The sequence below is a fragment of the Quercus lobata genome, chromosome 4, assembly GCF_001633185.2.
Source record: "Quercus lobata isolate SW786 chromosome 4, ValleyOak3.0 Primary Assembly, whole genome shotgun sequence".
NCBI classification, from domain to species: domain Eukaryota; kingdom Viridiplantae; phylum Streptophyta; class Magnoliopsida; order Fagales; family Fagaceae; genus Quercus; species Quercus lobata.
In genome coordinates this window covers 41,426,769-41,445,442 of record NC_044907.1, presented here as the reverse complement: position 1 = coordinate 41,445,442, position 18,674 = coordinate 41,426,769, and the positions used below count along the sequence as shown (strand labels likewise).

Here is an 18,674-nt window from a genome sequence, read left to right as displayed (position 1 = left end):
ATTTGATAATTTAGAACTAACCAAACGAAGATTAGTTTTATGTGGATAATCAAATATCGTGGGACATGTGTAAAATTTAATAAAAATAAAATTTTTCAAGTTTTAGTTCTATTTGTGGAAGACTAGGAGTTTTGAAACACACATGTGCGCTCTTTCTTTCTCCCTTTAGCAAATGGCGATTTTTTTTTCCCACTTCCACCCATGGTGTTATGGAAGAAGCTAGAAGGACCAAAAATTATAGGTTAATCTTGGACTAGTTTCAATTAGAGATAAAATTTAATTAATTATTATTATTATTATTTTGAGATTTTGACACAAGATATGCACTCTTTATTTTGGAGAATGGCGATTTACCCTCCTTGAGCGAAAGAAAAAAAAAATCGTCATTTGCTAAAGGGTGAAAGAAAGAGTCACAATGATGTTGATTTATTTATATATTTATTTTTTTCAATGAAAGCAACCCAACATTTTCTATTGCCCCACGATTTTTTTTTTTTTTTTTTATTATCATTTTTTTTTTTCAGTGCTTTCTTCAACCTAGGAGAGCATAACAACACTGCTTAAGTTGGTTACCTACATATCCAACATTGTAGATACTTTTTTATTACAAGATATTTCTGATCTTATTCTTCACTTCCTCAAAACTATTTTTATCCTCTTTTTTTTTTTTTTTTTTTTGAAACGGCATCATATTTTTATCCTATGATTTACATTGTCTTCAATATCTCAATTCTTATGAATTACTGATCTAAAATAATATTAAAAAAAAAAAAATCATGTTTTAGTATATGCTATCTATGAAATTTTACCATTGTTTCATCCTTCTTTCTTTTTTTTACTCAACTTTCCACCCGTGTAATTTGTTTTAAACATACTAAACCTAAAGTTTTGAGGGGTGATTGGTATATTATTTCAAACAATAATTTTCAATTTTTAAATAACATTACACGTATTTTCACAAATTTTTTCATCCACACATAATTTTACATATATTTTCAAACAATAAAACACATGTTTTTAAGTGTATATACCAAACATCCCCTTATATTTTAAGGCATCCCTTTTTAGATTCTCGGCTTAATTTTGACTCTACCTCTAATTTACCATATAAAATGCCAAAAACTTAATGCATCCCACATTCAGAACTGTAGATTTCCTTTATCAAAAAAAAAAAAAAAAAAAAGAACTGTAGATTTCTCTAGAAGAGAATAAATAGTTAAAAATACAATTAGTAACTTAAAAGGAGAAAGCTTCATATTAAAATATTTGTTTTTAAGATGAGATGATAAGACACTTTAATTTAAAAAACCAAAACTCTTTTAATTATAATTTTTTTTTTTAATAAAAAAAAGCCAAAGAGGGAGAGGAAAAACAAAAACAAAAGAGAGAGACAAATGGATTCCTTTCCATGTTACATTGCGTTTGGATCTGACATCTGAAATCTCCCCCCATAAAAATTAAATCCCACAACACTCCACAAAACTCTATCTCTCTCTCTCTCTGATAAATGGGTTTTCTCAGTGAAACTCAACACTGGCTCTGCCAAATCCCACCATGGCTTTCTTCTTCCCCAGAGCCTTCTCACTCTCTCCAACAATAAAACAGTCACCACCTCTTTACCCTTCCCTTTACTCAAAGAGCTATCTATAAAAAAGAGTTGAATCCAACTCTTAAGTCTTACCACAAGAGGTACAAAAAAAATACTATATGTTACATTTCTAAGACCAAACCCAGTTCCTCGGGATTTTCAACTATTTACCTTCGATTAAGACACTTTGTTTTTGTCAGTTATAGAAATCCTGATCTGGGTTTTTTATGGGACAACCTTATAGTTGTTGTCACTCTACAATTCCTCACTCTTCTAGTTTTAGTAAGACTAGAATTCTGTTTCACTCTATGGCTAGCAAAACAGACTTGACATAAACATAATTGGTGTAGCTCTGTAACATACATACATACATATATATATTTTTTTTGTGTGAAAATTTAAGCTTTGCAAGAACTCGGAGAAGATGATATCTACGGGTTTAAACTTGGTGATGACTGTGATAGGCTTCTCAGTGAGCACTATGTTCATCGTGTTTGTGTGCACGCGCCTTGTCTGTGCTCGGATTCACTTCAATGCTTCAAGGCGCTCCTTTCCTGTGGCTTCCAGATCCGATCTTGGTCTTGTAAGCTCAGCTTTTTATTTTTTTTTGTTTTTATGTTTTTACTTAAAGTTTCTTTCTTTATTTTATTAGTATTATATCTTTTGCCCCATTTGCTCTATTCGATTCTTTTGTTCAATTGTAGTTTTCTGTTTGACTTGTTCAGTTGTTTGGTTGCACAAGTTAATATTTTTATTTATTTTATAGTTGAACATATATTTCGCTTAATGATAATTGCTTTTTATGATCGTAGCAAGACACTAATTGATTTTTGGCATTCGGAAGATTTGAACCCATTTTGGGATTTTACCGGTTGAACTAAGTGGAATTCATTGTTGCACAAGTTAATTACTTTAGTAGTTTTGTGGAATTATCAAAAATCAATTGCTGCAGATTTGATCATTTGTGGATATCCTCTAATAAGTGAATTTCTTGTTTGTTGTATCATTTGGTTTCAGATGAGGAAATTTTGGTTGTAATTATCATTATTATTATTTTTCTGTAAATTATTATGGGATTTTGCAGTCAATCTCATATGGCTTGATTTGATCTCTTGGTGTTTTGATACTTCTTGAGTGTATTGTTTAGTTTTGGTAATTACATTTTGTGATTTGGTTGAGAATCTGAACTCTGAACTCACCACTTCATGAAGCTGCACAAGAATTGAAATATTCGTTTGTTATGTTTTGGATTAGTATTTTGTTGAGTTTCTGGGTACGATACAAATTCAATACATTATAAGTCCAGCTCGTGTCTTTTATGATTCATTTATTTTTATAGCAGTGTTGGTATCTTTAATAAAATGCTCTGCTCTGTCTGTGCACTTACATTGTTCAATTTTTTTTCTTTTTGTAATCGTACAGCTGGAGCGAGGTTTACATGGTCTTGAACCTGTAGTTGTAGCCAAATTTCCAACAAAGAAGTACAGTGATGAATATTTCTCAACTTCAGAAGATGCTCAGTATGTTGTTTCTTTCATTGTTGAATTCTTCAATGTACTGGATTTTATCTGTCCCTCTCCAATCCTATTCTATATAGGTGATTATTCTTTCATTCTAGATGATTGTGTGTCTACAATTTGCAGGGTTTGTTATACTTTTTCTGTTGTTCCTACAGTAAAAGCATATATCACTTTGTGTGTGGACAAAATGTGCTACATAGTGCATGGTTTATCTCTTACTGTTTTTAGTGTAATTTATTAATTATGCTGAGGCATGGAGAGTTTGAATGAATTTTGGTTTGGGATGATAGTCTAAAACAAATTTTCACCAATCTTTCCTTGTGCCAGTAAATATTGTAGCTATTTGGTGTATATAAGAGAATGATCTTGGAAATCCTTTGGTAGTGAGGTGGCTTCAAAAATGCACCCTTCCATCAGTGTTGGTGATTTCAAAGAGATAAAAGTGAGAAGAACCCACACAAAAGGGACTGCAATCAGTAAGAAATATAATCCAGTAGAGGATGAAAAGTTGTTGTAAAGTGAAATGCAATGTTAGTGAGTGGCTTTGTAGGAGAAATTGTATGTAGTCATCCATATTTTATATTATTTATCTTGCCACTCCTTTCAGCAAGATTATGAGCAGACCAATGCATAAACCTAGATTGAACTGCAAATGCAACGTGTTAGAATCATGTGGCTAAATGATTCCATTTACCATTTTCCATAAGCTTAAGCCTTTGAGAGAATCGGTAATTTAACACAACATTAACTTTCTCATTGATTTACCTCCATTTGATGTTCTCTCTCTTTTTTTTTAATTAATTAATTATTTTTTTATCAAGTAATATGAAATTTTATAAATTAAAGATATTTAAGTATATAGGAAGTGTACATAGAGTTTCCCAAAAATTTACAACTTACCTGTCAATTTTGTGATGGACATCTTTGAAGGAATTTGGTTTGAGGAAAAGATATGCTGGTTTTGGGAGGACTATCTCATACGCAAGAATCACCTTTTGCCATTTGCTTAACTATTATTTGTAGAATAATGTGGTGATGCTGTAAAATACTAAGGACATTGCCTTTGGTTGCAAATAAGACACTTTTTGTAAGCCTTGATGATGATTCAGATTAGTAATTCTATTATTATGACGATTTGGGAAATTTGTAAACCTTGGTGATAGTTCTATTATTCCCTTGGGTTGGTTTTGTCTTGTGGATTCTCTGCATGTAGATGGACCTCTATAGGAGGCTTATTTTGTGTAGTTAAATTTTGTTATTTCATTTGAGACATTATTTTTTCAGGATTGGGGGTTATGCTGGATATCTGATATGTGTCTTGTAAAAAGGATATCTGATATATTTAGTTTGGTGGGTTAAATTCTGGATGGAAGTTTAGGTTGTGGAAACATGTCATATGCACTATGTAAGCTTTAGTGGTATTATATGGAGAATGATGGAGACAGATTAGGCTTTTTTAATCACTACTCTTGGGATCTGTATGGCATCATTAAAAGCAACCACATCATATGTTGGTGGAGCATTACAGGAAATATTTTAACCATGTAGCTTATCACTTCAATTCTTCCTTTCCTAGCTTTTTGTGTGGATTCACTGATAGAATGTTGTCTACAACGCATAACCAAAAAATAAATAAATAATAAAAAATAAAAAAATAAAAAGAAAAAATAAAAGAAAAAGAAAGACTGATGATGATCACAGTATAATGTGAACCCTTGTCCCCATTGCTAGCTATAAGTTGAAGGATATTAGGTCTTGATTATTCTCTGGTCATTTGGGATTTTTTCCTTCATGCCCTTGATAAGGTAGTATTTGAATGTTTTATGGAAAAATCAGTGATCTGCTTCTAGTTTTGATTCAATGAAGCTGGACCTGCTGAGGACATGATGTGTCAGAACCTGACACTAGTTGCAAAGATGCCATTTCATAAAGATGGGGTGCTTGAAGTTTAAGCATGCACAATTAAGAGCTTGATTTTGCGTTAATGGGGAAGCTTAAGCAGTAATAGAGGAGTTTGGCAAGTAGGAGGATAGCTTTCTGTGAAGTTCCTCTTTTATCTTCTTTAACCTCCAGTCAGGCCAGGGTCAAATTCTGTATTTGGTCTAATAATGGGGCATGGGCATCCCTTTGTAAAGTCATGCACATTATAATTCCTTGAATTTTTACTTAATAAAAAAAATTGAAAATTTCCTTTGATTTTGGGTCCTTTAGCGTTGTTTACCATTCTCAATTATTATTTGAACTTTTTGTAAATCACTTTTTTTTTCCTCCCATTTCTGGAAGTTTCTATTGGCATATATCTGGACCATCAGATTGTAATAAGTATCCGGAAATGGCAACATGGTTTTTGCTGTCAAAAGTTTAACAAAACATAAGATTATGACAGTGATTTTATCAAGTCAAACATACCGATATATAATTAAAACCAAGCAAGATAATTGTAACCACATCCTCTCTAATTTGACAATTTAATCTGTTCTGTATAAAGCAATATTCTAAGCAAATGTTGATTTATGCATTGATGTTCTGCACTAGGCAAAACGGAGATAGAGTTAAGTATATCCTTCTTACCCATGCCTCAATGTGTGATGAAAACACGCAAACCTCTAGACAGTGCTTTTACGTCTTAAGCACACAGAACAAATCTTGGCATTAAATTGTGGCATCAATTTAGTCTGCTTTTGTTATATATTTTGTTAATTTGATATGGTGGTACTTATAAAAGGTCATAAATAGTATCTTTCAATGTTGAGGGGCTTTCTCTCCTTCATTCTTCTTTGTTGCTTTCCCTGAAATATCGTTTCTGTATATGTTTTTGTGAATCTAAGACTGCAGTGTTTTTCTCTTCTTGTTATGACATAATGCCTGGCACTTATGAGTTGCACTATAAAAAACTGAAGAAAAGATCAACAATCCACTTTGTGCTCATAAAGAATGATGGAAGAAGAAAGAGTTCACTAATGCATATGACTTCCTCAGATAACGTTTCTTTAGCATTTTCTTTATTTCTTCTTCTTGTTTCTGTTCTATTCTTTTCTTTTCCCCCAGTCTTTTATTAAGATATAAGGTGGTGGCACCCTAAATCTTTGTTAACTTGTACCAAGACATTTGTGCTGTGGTGTTCTCATAAGTAACTTGTAGGAGTGTAATATTAGATTTGGAAGTTTGGTTTCCCGTGAACAGTTATTTATATTTCTTTTTTCCTCTCATTTTCTGCTAATGAATCCTGCTAACTAAATATTTTACAAATGTGGCAGATGCACAGTTTGCCTTGCAGAATTCCATGGCGAAGATATATTGCGTATCCTCCCCTACTGTGGGCACTCCTTCCATGTCACCTGCATAGACATATGGCTGCAGCAACATTCGACATGTCCTGTTTGTCGAATTTCATTGCGTGAGTTACCTGAGAGAAAACGCTTAATGCAACCCTTGTTCAGTTCAGCTGTTCGATCTCATTACAGTGTGGAGTCCTTCAATGGCCGTTCTTATCCCTGTCTAGCTGCTGGGAATGGGTTTCCACGACGAACCCATGGCAATCGTGAGAGGGGCCCAACTCAAGAGGGTCAGTTTTCACCAGAGGGTGATAGAGCAGAAGCTGGGGAGAATGTCTCCCCATTAACTGAAGGTAACCAGATCATCAAGGGTTCGGAAACCAAACATGTAGAAAGCCCATCAAATCCTTAAATTAGTCAATTTCTTGGAATCCAAGCTTGCATTCATCAGGACTTGAGATAATTGGGAGTTGAAATGGGTATGTCCAAAGAATTAGAGAATTGAATCCATTGGAACTGTGACCTAGGAACTTGATTGTTTTTTTTTTTTCCTTGTGGCTTACTGTATATATTGCAACAATGATTTGTTTTACCCCCCCTCATTTCTTCCCTTTGACAGTGGCTAGCATTGGCAGTTTTGTAATTTCAGTTGTATAACTAGTAGTCTAGAATTAGTTCAAGATTGTTGGAGGTGGTAATTTCTTCACTTTGTCACGTGCATGCACCATTGCACCCCTACTCTTTGAAAGCACATGTTCCATCTTTTCTCTTTTGGGGTCAGATTTCAGCTAGTTCTTCTATGACCACATTTTGTCACAATTTTTGTCTTAACTTGATGACATGTGACCATATGATTGGTTAACTATCACTGTCACATGAGATTACTTTTTTACCGCTATTCATAATTGCATATGTTAATGATGCGGTAAGAGTTGTGACACAAGTTATGTTCATATATTTTCTCACTGTTACCTTGTCTTCTAGTATGAATTATTACATTGGATTCTCTAATCTGTATTGCCTGTCTTTTCTGTTGGCTCTGGGATATCTTGTATTGTAGTCCAGGTTTGAGTTTTGCTAATGTTTCTCACGGGGGTGAACTTTCCCGAATAAGTTAGATTATCTTTTTCTTACTTTCATTGTCAAGAAAAGTGCATATAATTATTGTGCTTTTGGTTTTCGCCGGATGAGAAAAGAGATTTGATACCTTTAGAATATTTCGCATCAATTCGTTTAAAATATTGGTCTACTTTAACTTAAAACCATTTAAAAAAAAAAAAAAAAATTTATACAACCATTTTGTAAAACACACTAATCAAATAATTTATTTTCTTTAAACAGTCATTTTTATTTATTTATTTATTTTTAATCATTTCACCTACCAATACTTTCTCTCTCTCTCTCTCTCTCTCTTCCTTTTTTGGATATTAAGGAGGGTCAAGGGAAGAGAGAATTTGATTAGGGTGAAAGAGGAGAGAGAAAAAATATTAAAATAATAAAATAAAAATTTATAGTAAATAATATCCCATCAGATGTTATAGTAAATAATAAAGTTATGGATCTATGAAAGTGGTATGCACTAAATTGCAGTCTATCATATAAAATTATTGTGACAAAAGTTATGAAATTTTATATGATACTAAAATTACTCTTTTTTTATTCGGTTTTTGTTTTAAATTTATTTAAGTCTACGTGGTATTACATGTGACATCAAAATTATTATTTAAATAATGTCCAATCAGACGTTATTCATCCATGTCAAATTTATTAAAGGAAGAGACTATTTTGAGTATTATCAAATGTTTAACTACTAAAATAAAATATTTAAAATGTTAGGACAATTTTAAAACATGAAATAAAGGCTTCGGAACAAAAATATTATTAAACCTATATATTAGGGAACTTATCCTTTTTTTTTTTTTTTTTTTTAAAGAGAAAACTTATCAGTTATTAGAAACTAAATCATGACATCTTGGTTTCTTAAAAAAAAAAAAGAAAAGAAGAAGAAGAAGAAGAAGAAACTCGTGATACCTTATAGAATATAAAAGAAAAGGAGTTCACTAGTTTTATTTAAGATATCTTAACTTTATTTTTATTTTTTTGTATGATTTTATCTTAACTTTTTTTTTTAAAGATATCTTTTTTTTTTTTTTTGGTTAAAAGGAAAATGCATTAAAAATTAACTAGCCAAAATGGTCAAAGTAACAGTAGCAAATCTACCATAATACAGACCATTAGTATCCAATATTACATAGGAGTTTATGTCACTTGATGGTGGGGCGTCATACACGGCAAAATTCTCAGGTTGAGATACACCCCTCCTAGCCAAGGCACCAGCACAGAAATTTGCTTCTCTAAAAACATGCCTCACGCGGCTCTGATGAAAACTTCTTATGCAATCATTGAGAAGGGGAGAAAGGGAAATGATAAAACTTAGCCCCGTTTGGTACACCACTTAACTATATATTTTTTATTTTTAAATAATATTATATGTATTTTTATATACTTTTTCACCCACATGTATTTTCACACATATTTTCAAATACATATTTTTAATTTTTAAATGCATGCATCGAACACCCTAATCTCAACTTTTTGACTGAGTCTCTGTGTTAACTTGAGTACTTTGTTCTCATACAAAAAAAGAAAAAAAAAAAAAAAAGGACGAGCACTTTATTAGAGCACCGTTTAGATTAATCCAATGATTGCCGGTGTGCCACGTATCCAGATTAGTTCTATGAATATCTGTGTGCCACCTATCCTTGGTATGATTACCTTCTCTAGTTTTCTAATAAAGGAATCTTCCCTTGTTTGTAGGGGTCAAAAAGGACATCATGTTGTAGTTTTTATTTTCTTTATTATAAAACTTATCCTAATTCCAGTAGTCTCAGATCTCAGTTCCACAAAAAATCCAAAAAAAAAAAAAAAAGAGAAGAAAAACCCTTTTTGCATCAACTTTTGTTGAAGCTAAAAAAAAAAAAAAAATGGTTGCAAAATAGTTGTCTTATAATGATCATGTAGTAAATTATGTTGCTTAAAATGTTCATGTCAACAAAACAAGTTGACATAAAAAGTAAATCTTTTCATGGCAATTAATAACTTTTCTGTGTGAATCTTTTCCAGAAGACTAGTATCTTCCAAGAGAGCTGTTAACATAGACTCCGATATTATATATAGGCTATAGCCATTAACAAACATAGACTTTTCTAATCAAGCACAAAGTGCACAAACAAGCACACATGACCCATTTTGAACCTAGATGGTGATGGGCCAAGGCCCCGAAATCCACTAGATGTCTGAGCAAGCCCATGTATGTATAACCAAGCAGGAAAAGAAAAGAAAAAAAGAAAAAAAAAAGGAAAAAAAAGAAAATAATAATCCGAGTAACAAAACTATAGGTTACCTTAGATCTAAGACCGGTCTACATAACAAGGCCTAGATCAAGAGTAGGCCACCAACCAAGGTATTATAAACATTATTGTTACTCTTGCTACCGTGGGGATAAATCTGACCCCTTCCCCCGTTCCCGCCTACGTATATGAGATATTTTAAGAAGTGAGCATCTTTCTTAGTGGGGTTGTTTTCATCCAGTATGCTCAAGATACGGGTAAGCCCATTGATAAGGCCCAATAGGGAAGTGAGGATAAGAAATAATAACCTGAACCATTGGAACTTCACTCCAAGCCAATCATGAGAGAGTAAGGAGAGTGATTTGTAAAGCTGACCAGGCTCGGAAGAAAAGAAACAGAAAAAAGGGGCAAGGTCAAGATGAGAGAAGGGAGTGAACAATATTGTACACGGGTCATTAGTGCGTGGTCTTTCACAGCTCATGGCTTGACAAGAAGAAATTATGTAACAACAAATGCGGCTCTCATGGAACTATTAGAAGAAGTAAAGGGTAAGAGACCTCAGGTGGAATATTTGGAAGATGAGGATGAACTAGTTAATTGAGAAGAAGAAGATCACTAGATCAGACTGATTACGAGAGAAAGGAGAAGACTACTACTATCAAATTTTTTGCTAAAACTTGGAAATAAAGGAGAAGATAGTTTTGGGTGAATGAGTTCACTGCCGCAGATGCAACTGTCATCAAAGTTATAGATTCGGGATACAAAGCGTTGGTGTAAACACAATAATAATTGAAATTACACAAGAGAAACTTAATAAAATACTTTTGAATAATATTTATTTGGGAGAAATATATAAACACTATTTGGACCGAGGCATGACTCTCACTCTTTTTAAGGAGAATTAAATCCTCGTTAAGCTTTGTAATTGGTACAACATTTTCTAACTTGTCCCCTGAAAAACAATAGAACAAATGTCGAATGACTCGAACAATAATCTCTGCATAAGGTGTTGAAACCCAAAGTTCCACAAAAAAGAACACATTTCTTCAACGAGAAATCTCTGTAGTGTATAGTGTATTATAATGCTTGTAATTGCTATAACTTGAAATGGGTTGAGTGAGTCTATTTATAGGTTCAATGGGCCTCATGAAATTGATGAGCCAAATTAATCTGATTAATATGATTAATAGGTCTATAATTATGATGTAGTGGGTGTTTCAAGATTAATTGCTGGATATAATGCTAATGGGCTAGTTACACAATTTAATGGATCATATAAGCAGTTTATGAAGAAATAAATAGGCTCAAATGGCTTGTTCATTAATATTCTATAATAAAAACTATGTATAAATTCGGGCCATTAACTCACCAATTGATAGACTATTTATTTTGAATGGGCTATCACCTCACTCTTACGCACATATCAAGCTCAATATTTACTTCAATGCATTTTAGCCCATTAATCACCAAACTTAAAACAATATAAGAATCTTTCTCATTTTTAATGTGGGATTAAACATTTCTACTAATTCCTTATCTTCTATAATAACTAGTATGTAACTTGTGTTTACGCACAGGAATAATGAATTATAGTAGTAATATTGATGTTAATTTCGGTTGGAGACAACCCTAGGATTTTAAGCTAGCGGAAGCCGGAGTATAAAAAAAAAACTCCAAATAGGCATCATATAGTATTAAAAAATTATAAATACATAAAATCAGTGTTTCTAAATACATTAAGATGCAATTATTTACCAACAAAGACAAAAGCAAAAACAAAATAATGTTTTTTTTAATACTAGGCTGGCTGTGATTTTTTTTTTTTTTTTTGGTTAAAGTTAGAGCATTCATAGTGGTGGTGCTAAAAATTTTAATTTTTAGCACCTCAAAAAGCTACTTTATTTATTCTACCACTTCACTTTATAATATACCCAATATCAAATGTTCTATTTTTTTTTATCACTTCATTTAAAATAATATAAACAACTTATTAAAATAATAAAGGAAGAGAGAGAATTTGATTTTTTTTTTAATTGAAGGAAGAGATAATTTTAATAAAATATTGTATTTTATTTTTAACAACTTGCTATAGTCAACTAGTATTTATACTAGTTTATTGTAGTTGCAAAAAATTTATCTTTAACTTCTCCAATAACACATTATTTTTTGGTTCTTTAGTGGTAAAATAGTTTTTTTTTTTTAATTTTAATTTTTACTAAAATACAATCACCATTATGAATGTTTTTATTGTTTTTGTTAAGTTTTTGGATTTGATAGTTGTTATTTGGGTGAGGCTAGCTAGGCTTATTAAGGAGAAGAGGGCCTAAGGTTTTGGAAGGGGGGCCCAACTACAAAAATAAAATATATAATAACTATAAAAAAAAAAAAAATTGGACCCAGGGGAGGCCGAGCCCCCTTGGGCCCCCACCTTGGTCCGTCCTTGGCTTGGGTTATAAAATATATATGATATTAGTTCGACTAGGATAATCAGAGGTACTAAAATAGTTTTTTCTTGTAAATTTTATGGTATTGATTACGCCAAGTTTTTTATTACACTGCTATTATATATATAATTTTGAAAATCACCATTAGATACTATATATATAATATTTATTCACAATCACTGTTCTTGAAATTCTACTAAATACAACACAAAATAAAAGAATAAATTGGTCTAATAGTATCTTTTGAATTGAATGGGGATAGGTGCATGAGATCATTCATCTCAATTATAATTTGTTACATTCAAGATCTTGACATACAAAATATCTGAATAGAAACAGTATAAAAAAAATATACTCATTAGTTAAGAGAAAAAATAACAGCAAAAATCTAAACAATTTAATTTGTATGGAAAACTTATAAAAGCAAAATTCAATTTTGAATCTAATTAAATTTTATCTAAGCATTGGTTATATGTGTGTGTCTATATATATATATATATATATATATATATAGATATAGATTCCAATATCTTTACATTTAAGTTATCCATTTTACTTATTTAATATTAAATGCTACAACACAAAGAAGTTCAATGAGTACCCAACCCAAACTTAGAGATAGGAAGTGCAATGAGATATTACTATTCCTTGGATTTGAGGTAGACTGGACTCTAGACTATATAGGGCTGTCCACGGGTCGATCTAGATTAGGTTTGTGTCCAACTTGGACTTGACTCAATCACTTTAGGTCCCCACAAACGCCACCCACCACTGATTGAGAAGAAGCTTGAATTCTGGCAAGTTGAATCTCTTTTGGCGTCAGTCAGAGTTGGTTAATGGAAAAGAGAGCAAATCTGGCCAAAATCTCACCAAATCTGGTTGAAATTTCTTCTATTGTCATGCTATTGCTACTAATGGATATGGAGACCAATTTTAATGGGTGAATGTTTATGAGGATGCACCATTTCGTGGAATTTTCTTTGAGTTTTATCTGGTTCTTCCTAATGAGGGAGTTGGTCATAGGATAGGAAGGGGTTTTTTAGGCATTGTCTTCTTAAATTTCAAGCAATTTGTTTTGACAAGTCGATTATTGTGAAATTTTCAGTAATTGTTACTTTGATTTTTTGGTGAGGTAAATATATAAACAAACTTGAACACGTATCCTAATCAAAAGAAGTTAGAATGAATTGAATATCTCCAGAAAATCACATGCATATTTTTATAATGATTAACCATACCATTTAAATTAGATTTTGAAAATATTTAAAAAGGAATTGAACCTATTATATAACAACTCTAAGAAATATCCTCAAACTAAAATAGCATACAATTTAAAATAAATTATGGCATGTTCCAAGAAAAATAAAAAAGGCACCATTACTTTCAAATCTTTAAGACCTATCTTTCAAGGGAATTACAACACATTTTCCTTGAAAATTTTCTACTTTTTTATTTTAGGAACTCCATGGTCCATTTTTAAAAAATAAATTGAAAATTATATAATTTTTTTTGTGCAATATCTCATTTGACTGAAGTACAATTTTGGCTTGTGAGTTGTAAAATGGAAGAAATTATCTAGTCTTTGTTATGGAATGGAATACATTACTTTGATCAAATGGTTGGGTTTTCAATTGATGTTTGGTTAAGTCCATTCAAACATGGTCAAAATTTTGATTTGGACATAAATCTGTAATTATCAAAATTTTGAAATACAATTAGGATAAATAAACTCAACCAAACCTTGGTTATTGGGGGTCTTTCGGTAAAAAAATATCTTGGGATGCACATGGTACATGAAATATTTTGTGATAATTATGGAAGGTCAAATTGACTTATTACTAAGAACTTGCCGATTACAAACATGTGAACAACTATTATTAGTTTCTCTAAAAAACCTTCTCTTTTCTCCCCGTGTGTATGTGTTTAAATACTTAGTATTATAAAAAAAAGAAAAAAATATTATTGGTTGAAATGAAACTCCCAATGGTGCTTAATAATTTGCCAATATCCTGAGTCTTTATTTTGACATTATTAATACACACTGGTGAAGAAATCATGATAACATTAATTTTCATAATTCTCATTTTGGAAAGAGGAGAAAGAAGGAAAATGATTCCAACAAATTAGTGATGGTTAAATTTTGTCCATTAGTGCTATCACAATTTAAATAATAACACAATCAAAAAAATTGTAGACAGTCACATAAAATTAGTAAAGAGGATAAATATAACATAAGCTTTTTTTTTTTTTTTTTTTTTGAGATGTGGGTTACCCATCCATTGTGGATGGGGGTGCCCTTTATTCCAAGGGCAAGGGTGCGATCATACTAACACTAATGCACCGGATCCCATCAGAAAATAACACAAACTGATAAAAGAGAAAGTGTACAAGAGAGGTTTTTAGAACATAAAATAGAAAGTGTACAAGATTCGTTAATAGAAAAACTAAGCCCTTATGACAATAACCTATATTAAAAACCTTTCTTAAACACTCAATTATTGACTTCATGATTGTGAGAATCACAACCAAAGAATGATGGAGCAATTAATTCCATGAGGTAGTTACTCACTAAGTGTTGCTATAGCACCCAAATTTGGGATTTTTTAAATACAAATCATCTGTATCAATTTTTATGTTCTACTATATCATTCACCAATCTTAACTTTCCATGTATTTGTTTGACTTTTCTTATAAAATAACCTAAGTTTAAAATGGAAAATTAAGTATATAGCATACCATAATTGGTGGAATACAAAAAGTGGTTTGAAGGATTTGAATCCTTTACAGATGGAGTTGCAAGTTAATTTAATTAGGGAAGGAAATTTATGAAAAACTCCTGAAATGTATCCCTATTGTATCAGCATATAATCTACTGTAATAATATAATCATTTCATGTATCAACTTACGATGAAAGAAGAAGAGGAGGTGGAGAATAAATATATAGATACATAAAATTTGTACTAAGCAAATTGTCCTTCTATCTATAAGATTAAAAAATGTAAGGTGTTCGTGTTCTTTAATATTAATTAATGAATAGGTGGATAGATTTCTTATTATTATTCATTTTCATTCGATTAAAATTGGGTTGGTAGATGAAAATGTGCTAGAGAATTTACGTGTCAATGCCGGACATGAAATTGCGTCATTTAGATATTAGGACAACTTTTCTACTTGAAATTAAAAGAAGACATCTCTGTGATTCATCGTGAAGAGTCCGATTGAACAAGGATGATAATAAGGACTTCAATTTTTATAAATAAATAATGATTGCAGTGATCTTTTTCTTATTTATGGGAACACTTATCTTCACACTGTATGGACGCAATATTTGTGTGTATAAATAGGGTTTAATTACCATTAAATTAAAGTAAAACCTAGATGCCTTTTAATAGGCCCATTCGCACCATTTCCCTATACAAAAAACATATTATCTGTAGATGCATAAAATGACTTACATCAATATACAATAAAATATAGTTTAGAATGTTTGGGAAAAAAAAAATGTAGCTTTTTTGGTGAGGCTTTAAGCAAAGTTATTACTGTAGAATCAACTTAAGCCGTATGATAATTTAGTTGGAATATTGTATTTTAGTCAATATGTTGCATTGATTTGTCGGTTTGAAAGTTGTTCTCTCGTTGCTATTGTTGTCGTGCTATTGCTACCGTTACCAATGGATATGGTGACTAGTTTTGATGGGTGAATGTCTATGAGTTTTTTTCTTGGATTTTTTCTTTTGGATCAAGTTCGACCCGTTTTAAAACATTAGCAACAAACTGAAACTAGTTCAAAAACAACTTCGCTGTTAAGTAGACATCCAGTGCTGCCGTTAAATCCCAAAACAACGTCGTTTGGCTTCTAATTTAATATTTATTTATTTATTTTCATTATTACAGTAGTATTTATTATTTAATTTCCCCAAAATCCCGACTGAGAGAGAGAAAGAGGGAATACCTCCCTGGAGCCGCCGGAGATATATAGAATCCGAAAATGGCAAAATGGAGCCGCCGAAGTGGATTTGGGTTTACTGGAGAATCCGAAAATAGCTCTGTCTCTCCCTAATGTTTTTTATGCTCTCTCACCGATCAGTAGCTTAGTTCAAGTAAACTGCCCTCTAAACCGACCCGACCCGACCCGATTCTCTATCTCTCAAACTCTATCTTTTCGTTCTGATTTCGGCTGCCGAATTGTTTGCTGGATCTTCAGGAAAATGGGTACGCTGCTTCGTACTTCCCACTCTTCTTTTCGTTCTTATTGTTATTCTACTCTTACTGCTGCTGCTGCTAGTATTGCTAGTGCTAAAGAAAACCCGAATCACAACCTGAATCAAAATCAATTCTTGGAATCTGTTAGAGATCAGTGCAAATCTAGAAGCTTTAGGAATGTTGGTCATGCCTTACACCTGTTTGATACAATGCTTCACATGCGCCCTTTGCCTACCGTTAACAATTTTAATCACGTGTTGGGTGCCATTGCAAGATTGAAGCATTACCCAGTAGTCATTTCTTTAATTAATAGAATCAAATCATTTGGTATCTCTCCTGATGTTTATACTCTTAATATTTTGGTTAACTGTTTCTGCCATTTGAACCGAGTAGATTTTGGGTTTTCTGTGTTGGCAACAATTTTGAAACTTGGTTATCACCCAAACTCTGTTACTCTAAACACCCTTGTCAAGGGGCTCTGTCTTCAAGGTAACATTGCTGGAGCTGTGAGGTTGGTAGAAGAAATGGAGAAGAATGGATATAAGCCTGATGCTTTTACTTGTGGAACAATGCTAAATGGTCTGTGTAAGATTGGACAGACTAGTATGGCTATTAGGTTGCTTAGGAAGATGGTAGAAGGGAATTTTGAGCTTGATCTGACAGCGTATAACACAATCATTGATAGTTTATGTAAGGATAGATTTGTAACTGAGGCTTTGAACCTTTTATCTAGTATGATGAGTAAAGGCATTCAGCCGGACATTGCCACTTACAATTCCTTGATTCAAGGCCTATGCAATTTTGGCCGGTGGAGAGAGGCTACTACTCTATTGAACGAGATGGCACAGAGGAAGATCATGCCAAGTGTGCGGACTTTCAATATATTGGTGGACGCATTTTGCAAAGAGGGGATGTTGAAAGAGGCGAAAATTATTTTTGATAAGATGATTCAAAGAGGTATTGAGCCTGACGTAGTCTCTTATAATACTTTGATTGATGGATATTGTTTGCAAAATAAATTGAAGGATGCCATCGAAGCATTGAACATGATGGTTGAGAGGGGTTGTTCACTTGATGTTGTTAGCTATAACACATTGATTAATGGATTTTGTAAAAAGAAAAGAATCGATGAGGCAATGAATCTCTTTCATGAAATGTCCAACAAGGGAGTAACTCCCGATGTTGTGACTTACAACACTCTTATAGGTGGGTTTTGTCGAGTGGGGAGACACAGGGCTGCTCTAGAGCTATTTCATAAGATTCAAGCATGTGGCCAACTTCTAGATCCCCGAACCTATGCTATCTTGTTGGATGGCTTGTGCAAGAATGGAGAAGTTGTTGAGGCAGTAAAAGTGTTTCATAAGATGGAAGACAAAACATTGGGCAACAATATTGTGATTTACAACATTTTAATTGATGGTTTGTGTAATTTTGGGAATCTTACAATTGCAAGAGAACTCTTTTATAGTCTGCCTACAAAAGGATTGCAACCCAATGTTTGGACTTACAATATAATGATCAAAGGCTTTTGCAAAGAGGGGCTAATTGATGAAGTGAGTGAGTTGCTAGAGAAAATGGATGGGAACCATTTCTCTCCCGATGATCGAACATATAACACAATCATTCAAGGGTTGCTGCAACAGAATGAGACAGCAAAGGCTATGGAACTTATTAAGATAATGGTTGACAAGGGTTTTTCAGCAAATGCAACCATTGCATCCATGTTGTTTGACTTGCTATCTGCAAATCCAGCAGATAAAGCGCTTCAAGAATTACTTACTAAGAGTTTGCCAGTCAATTTATAAGGTGTATGTATATTTGTCAGAAGTGGTTATTTACTTTTTTTTTTTATGAAGTGACGTTTCTTTTCATATCATTGATGTTTGTTCCATTTCAAATTTTCTAGCAAAAGAATACCAATGGTAGGAAAGGTACTTTTAACATGTTAATTAAGCATTATGATCCCTGTTTGTATGTTACCGTTCTTTGAAATCTTCTTGTTGGAGTTGAAGTATATTGGAAGCTTAACTTGATCACATTTGAGTAAAATTTTGTCTTAAGGTTTCAAGTAATTGTTTTTTATTGCAGCAATGATGATGATGATGATGATGATGATGTTTTTGGGGAATCAATAATTGGGTTGAACTCATATTTCTTAGGATGGGAAAGGGTTTAATTTCACTTTTGGTGCTCTCTCTCTCTCTCTCTCTCTACACGCACAAACATACCCCTTGAGGAATGTTTGTGTGTATGTGAAGTTATGTGTGACAATGATCGCCGCTATGGAGGCTGG

At 32.5% G+C, this 18,674-nt stretch overlaps 2 protein-coding genes across 2 annotated transcripts; both read left to right on the top strand.

The window, feature by feature from the left end:
• The first annotated feature begins 1,399 nt into the window (after window positions 1-1,399).
• On the top strand, window positions 1,400-7,214 carry LOC115986637 (RING-H2 finger protein ATL38-like). The gene is made up of 3 exons (XM_031109854.1): window positions 1,400-2,171; window positions 3,011-3,108; window positions 6,366-7,214. Exons 1-3 carry the CDS (start codon window positions 2,013-2,015, stop codon window positions 6,793-6,795), a joined length of 687 nt encoding a protein of 228 aa, XP_030965714.1. The 5' UTR covers window positions 1,400-2,012; the 3' UTR covers window positions 6,796-7,214.
• Window positions 7,215-16,108: 8,894 nt separating this feature from the next.
• LOC115984060 (putative pentatricopeptide repeat-containing protein At1g12700, mitochondrial) lies at window positions 16,109-18,451 on the top strand. Its single transcript, XM_031106939.1, has one exon. It carries the CDS (start codon window positions 16,387-16,389, stop codon window positions 18,184-18,186), a length of 1,800 nt encoding a protein of 599 aa, XP_030962799.1. The 5' UTR covers window positions 16,109-16,386; the 3' UTR covers window positions 18,187-18,451.
• Window positions 18,452-18,674: the final 223 nt, after the last annotated feature.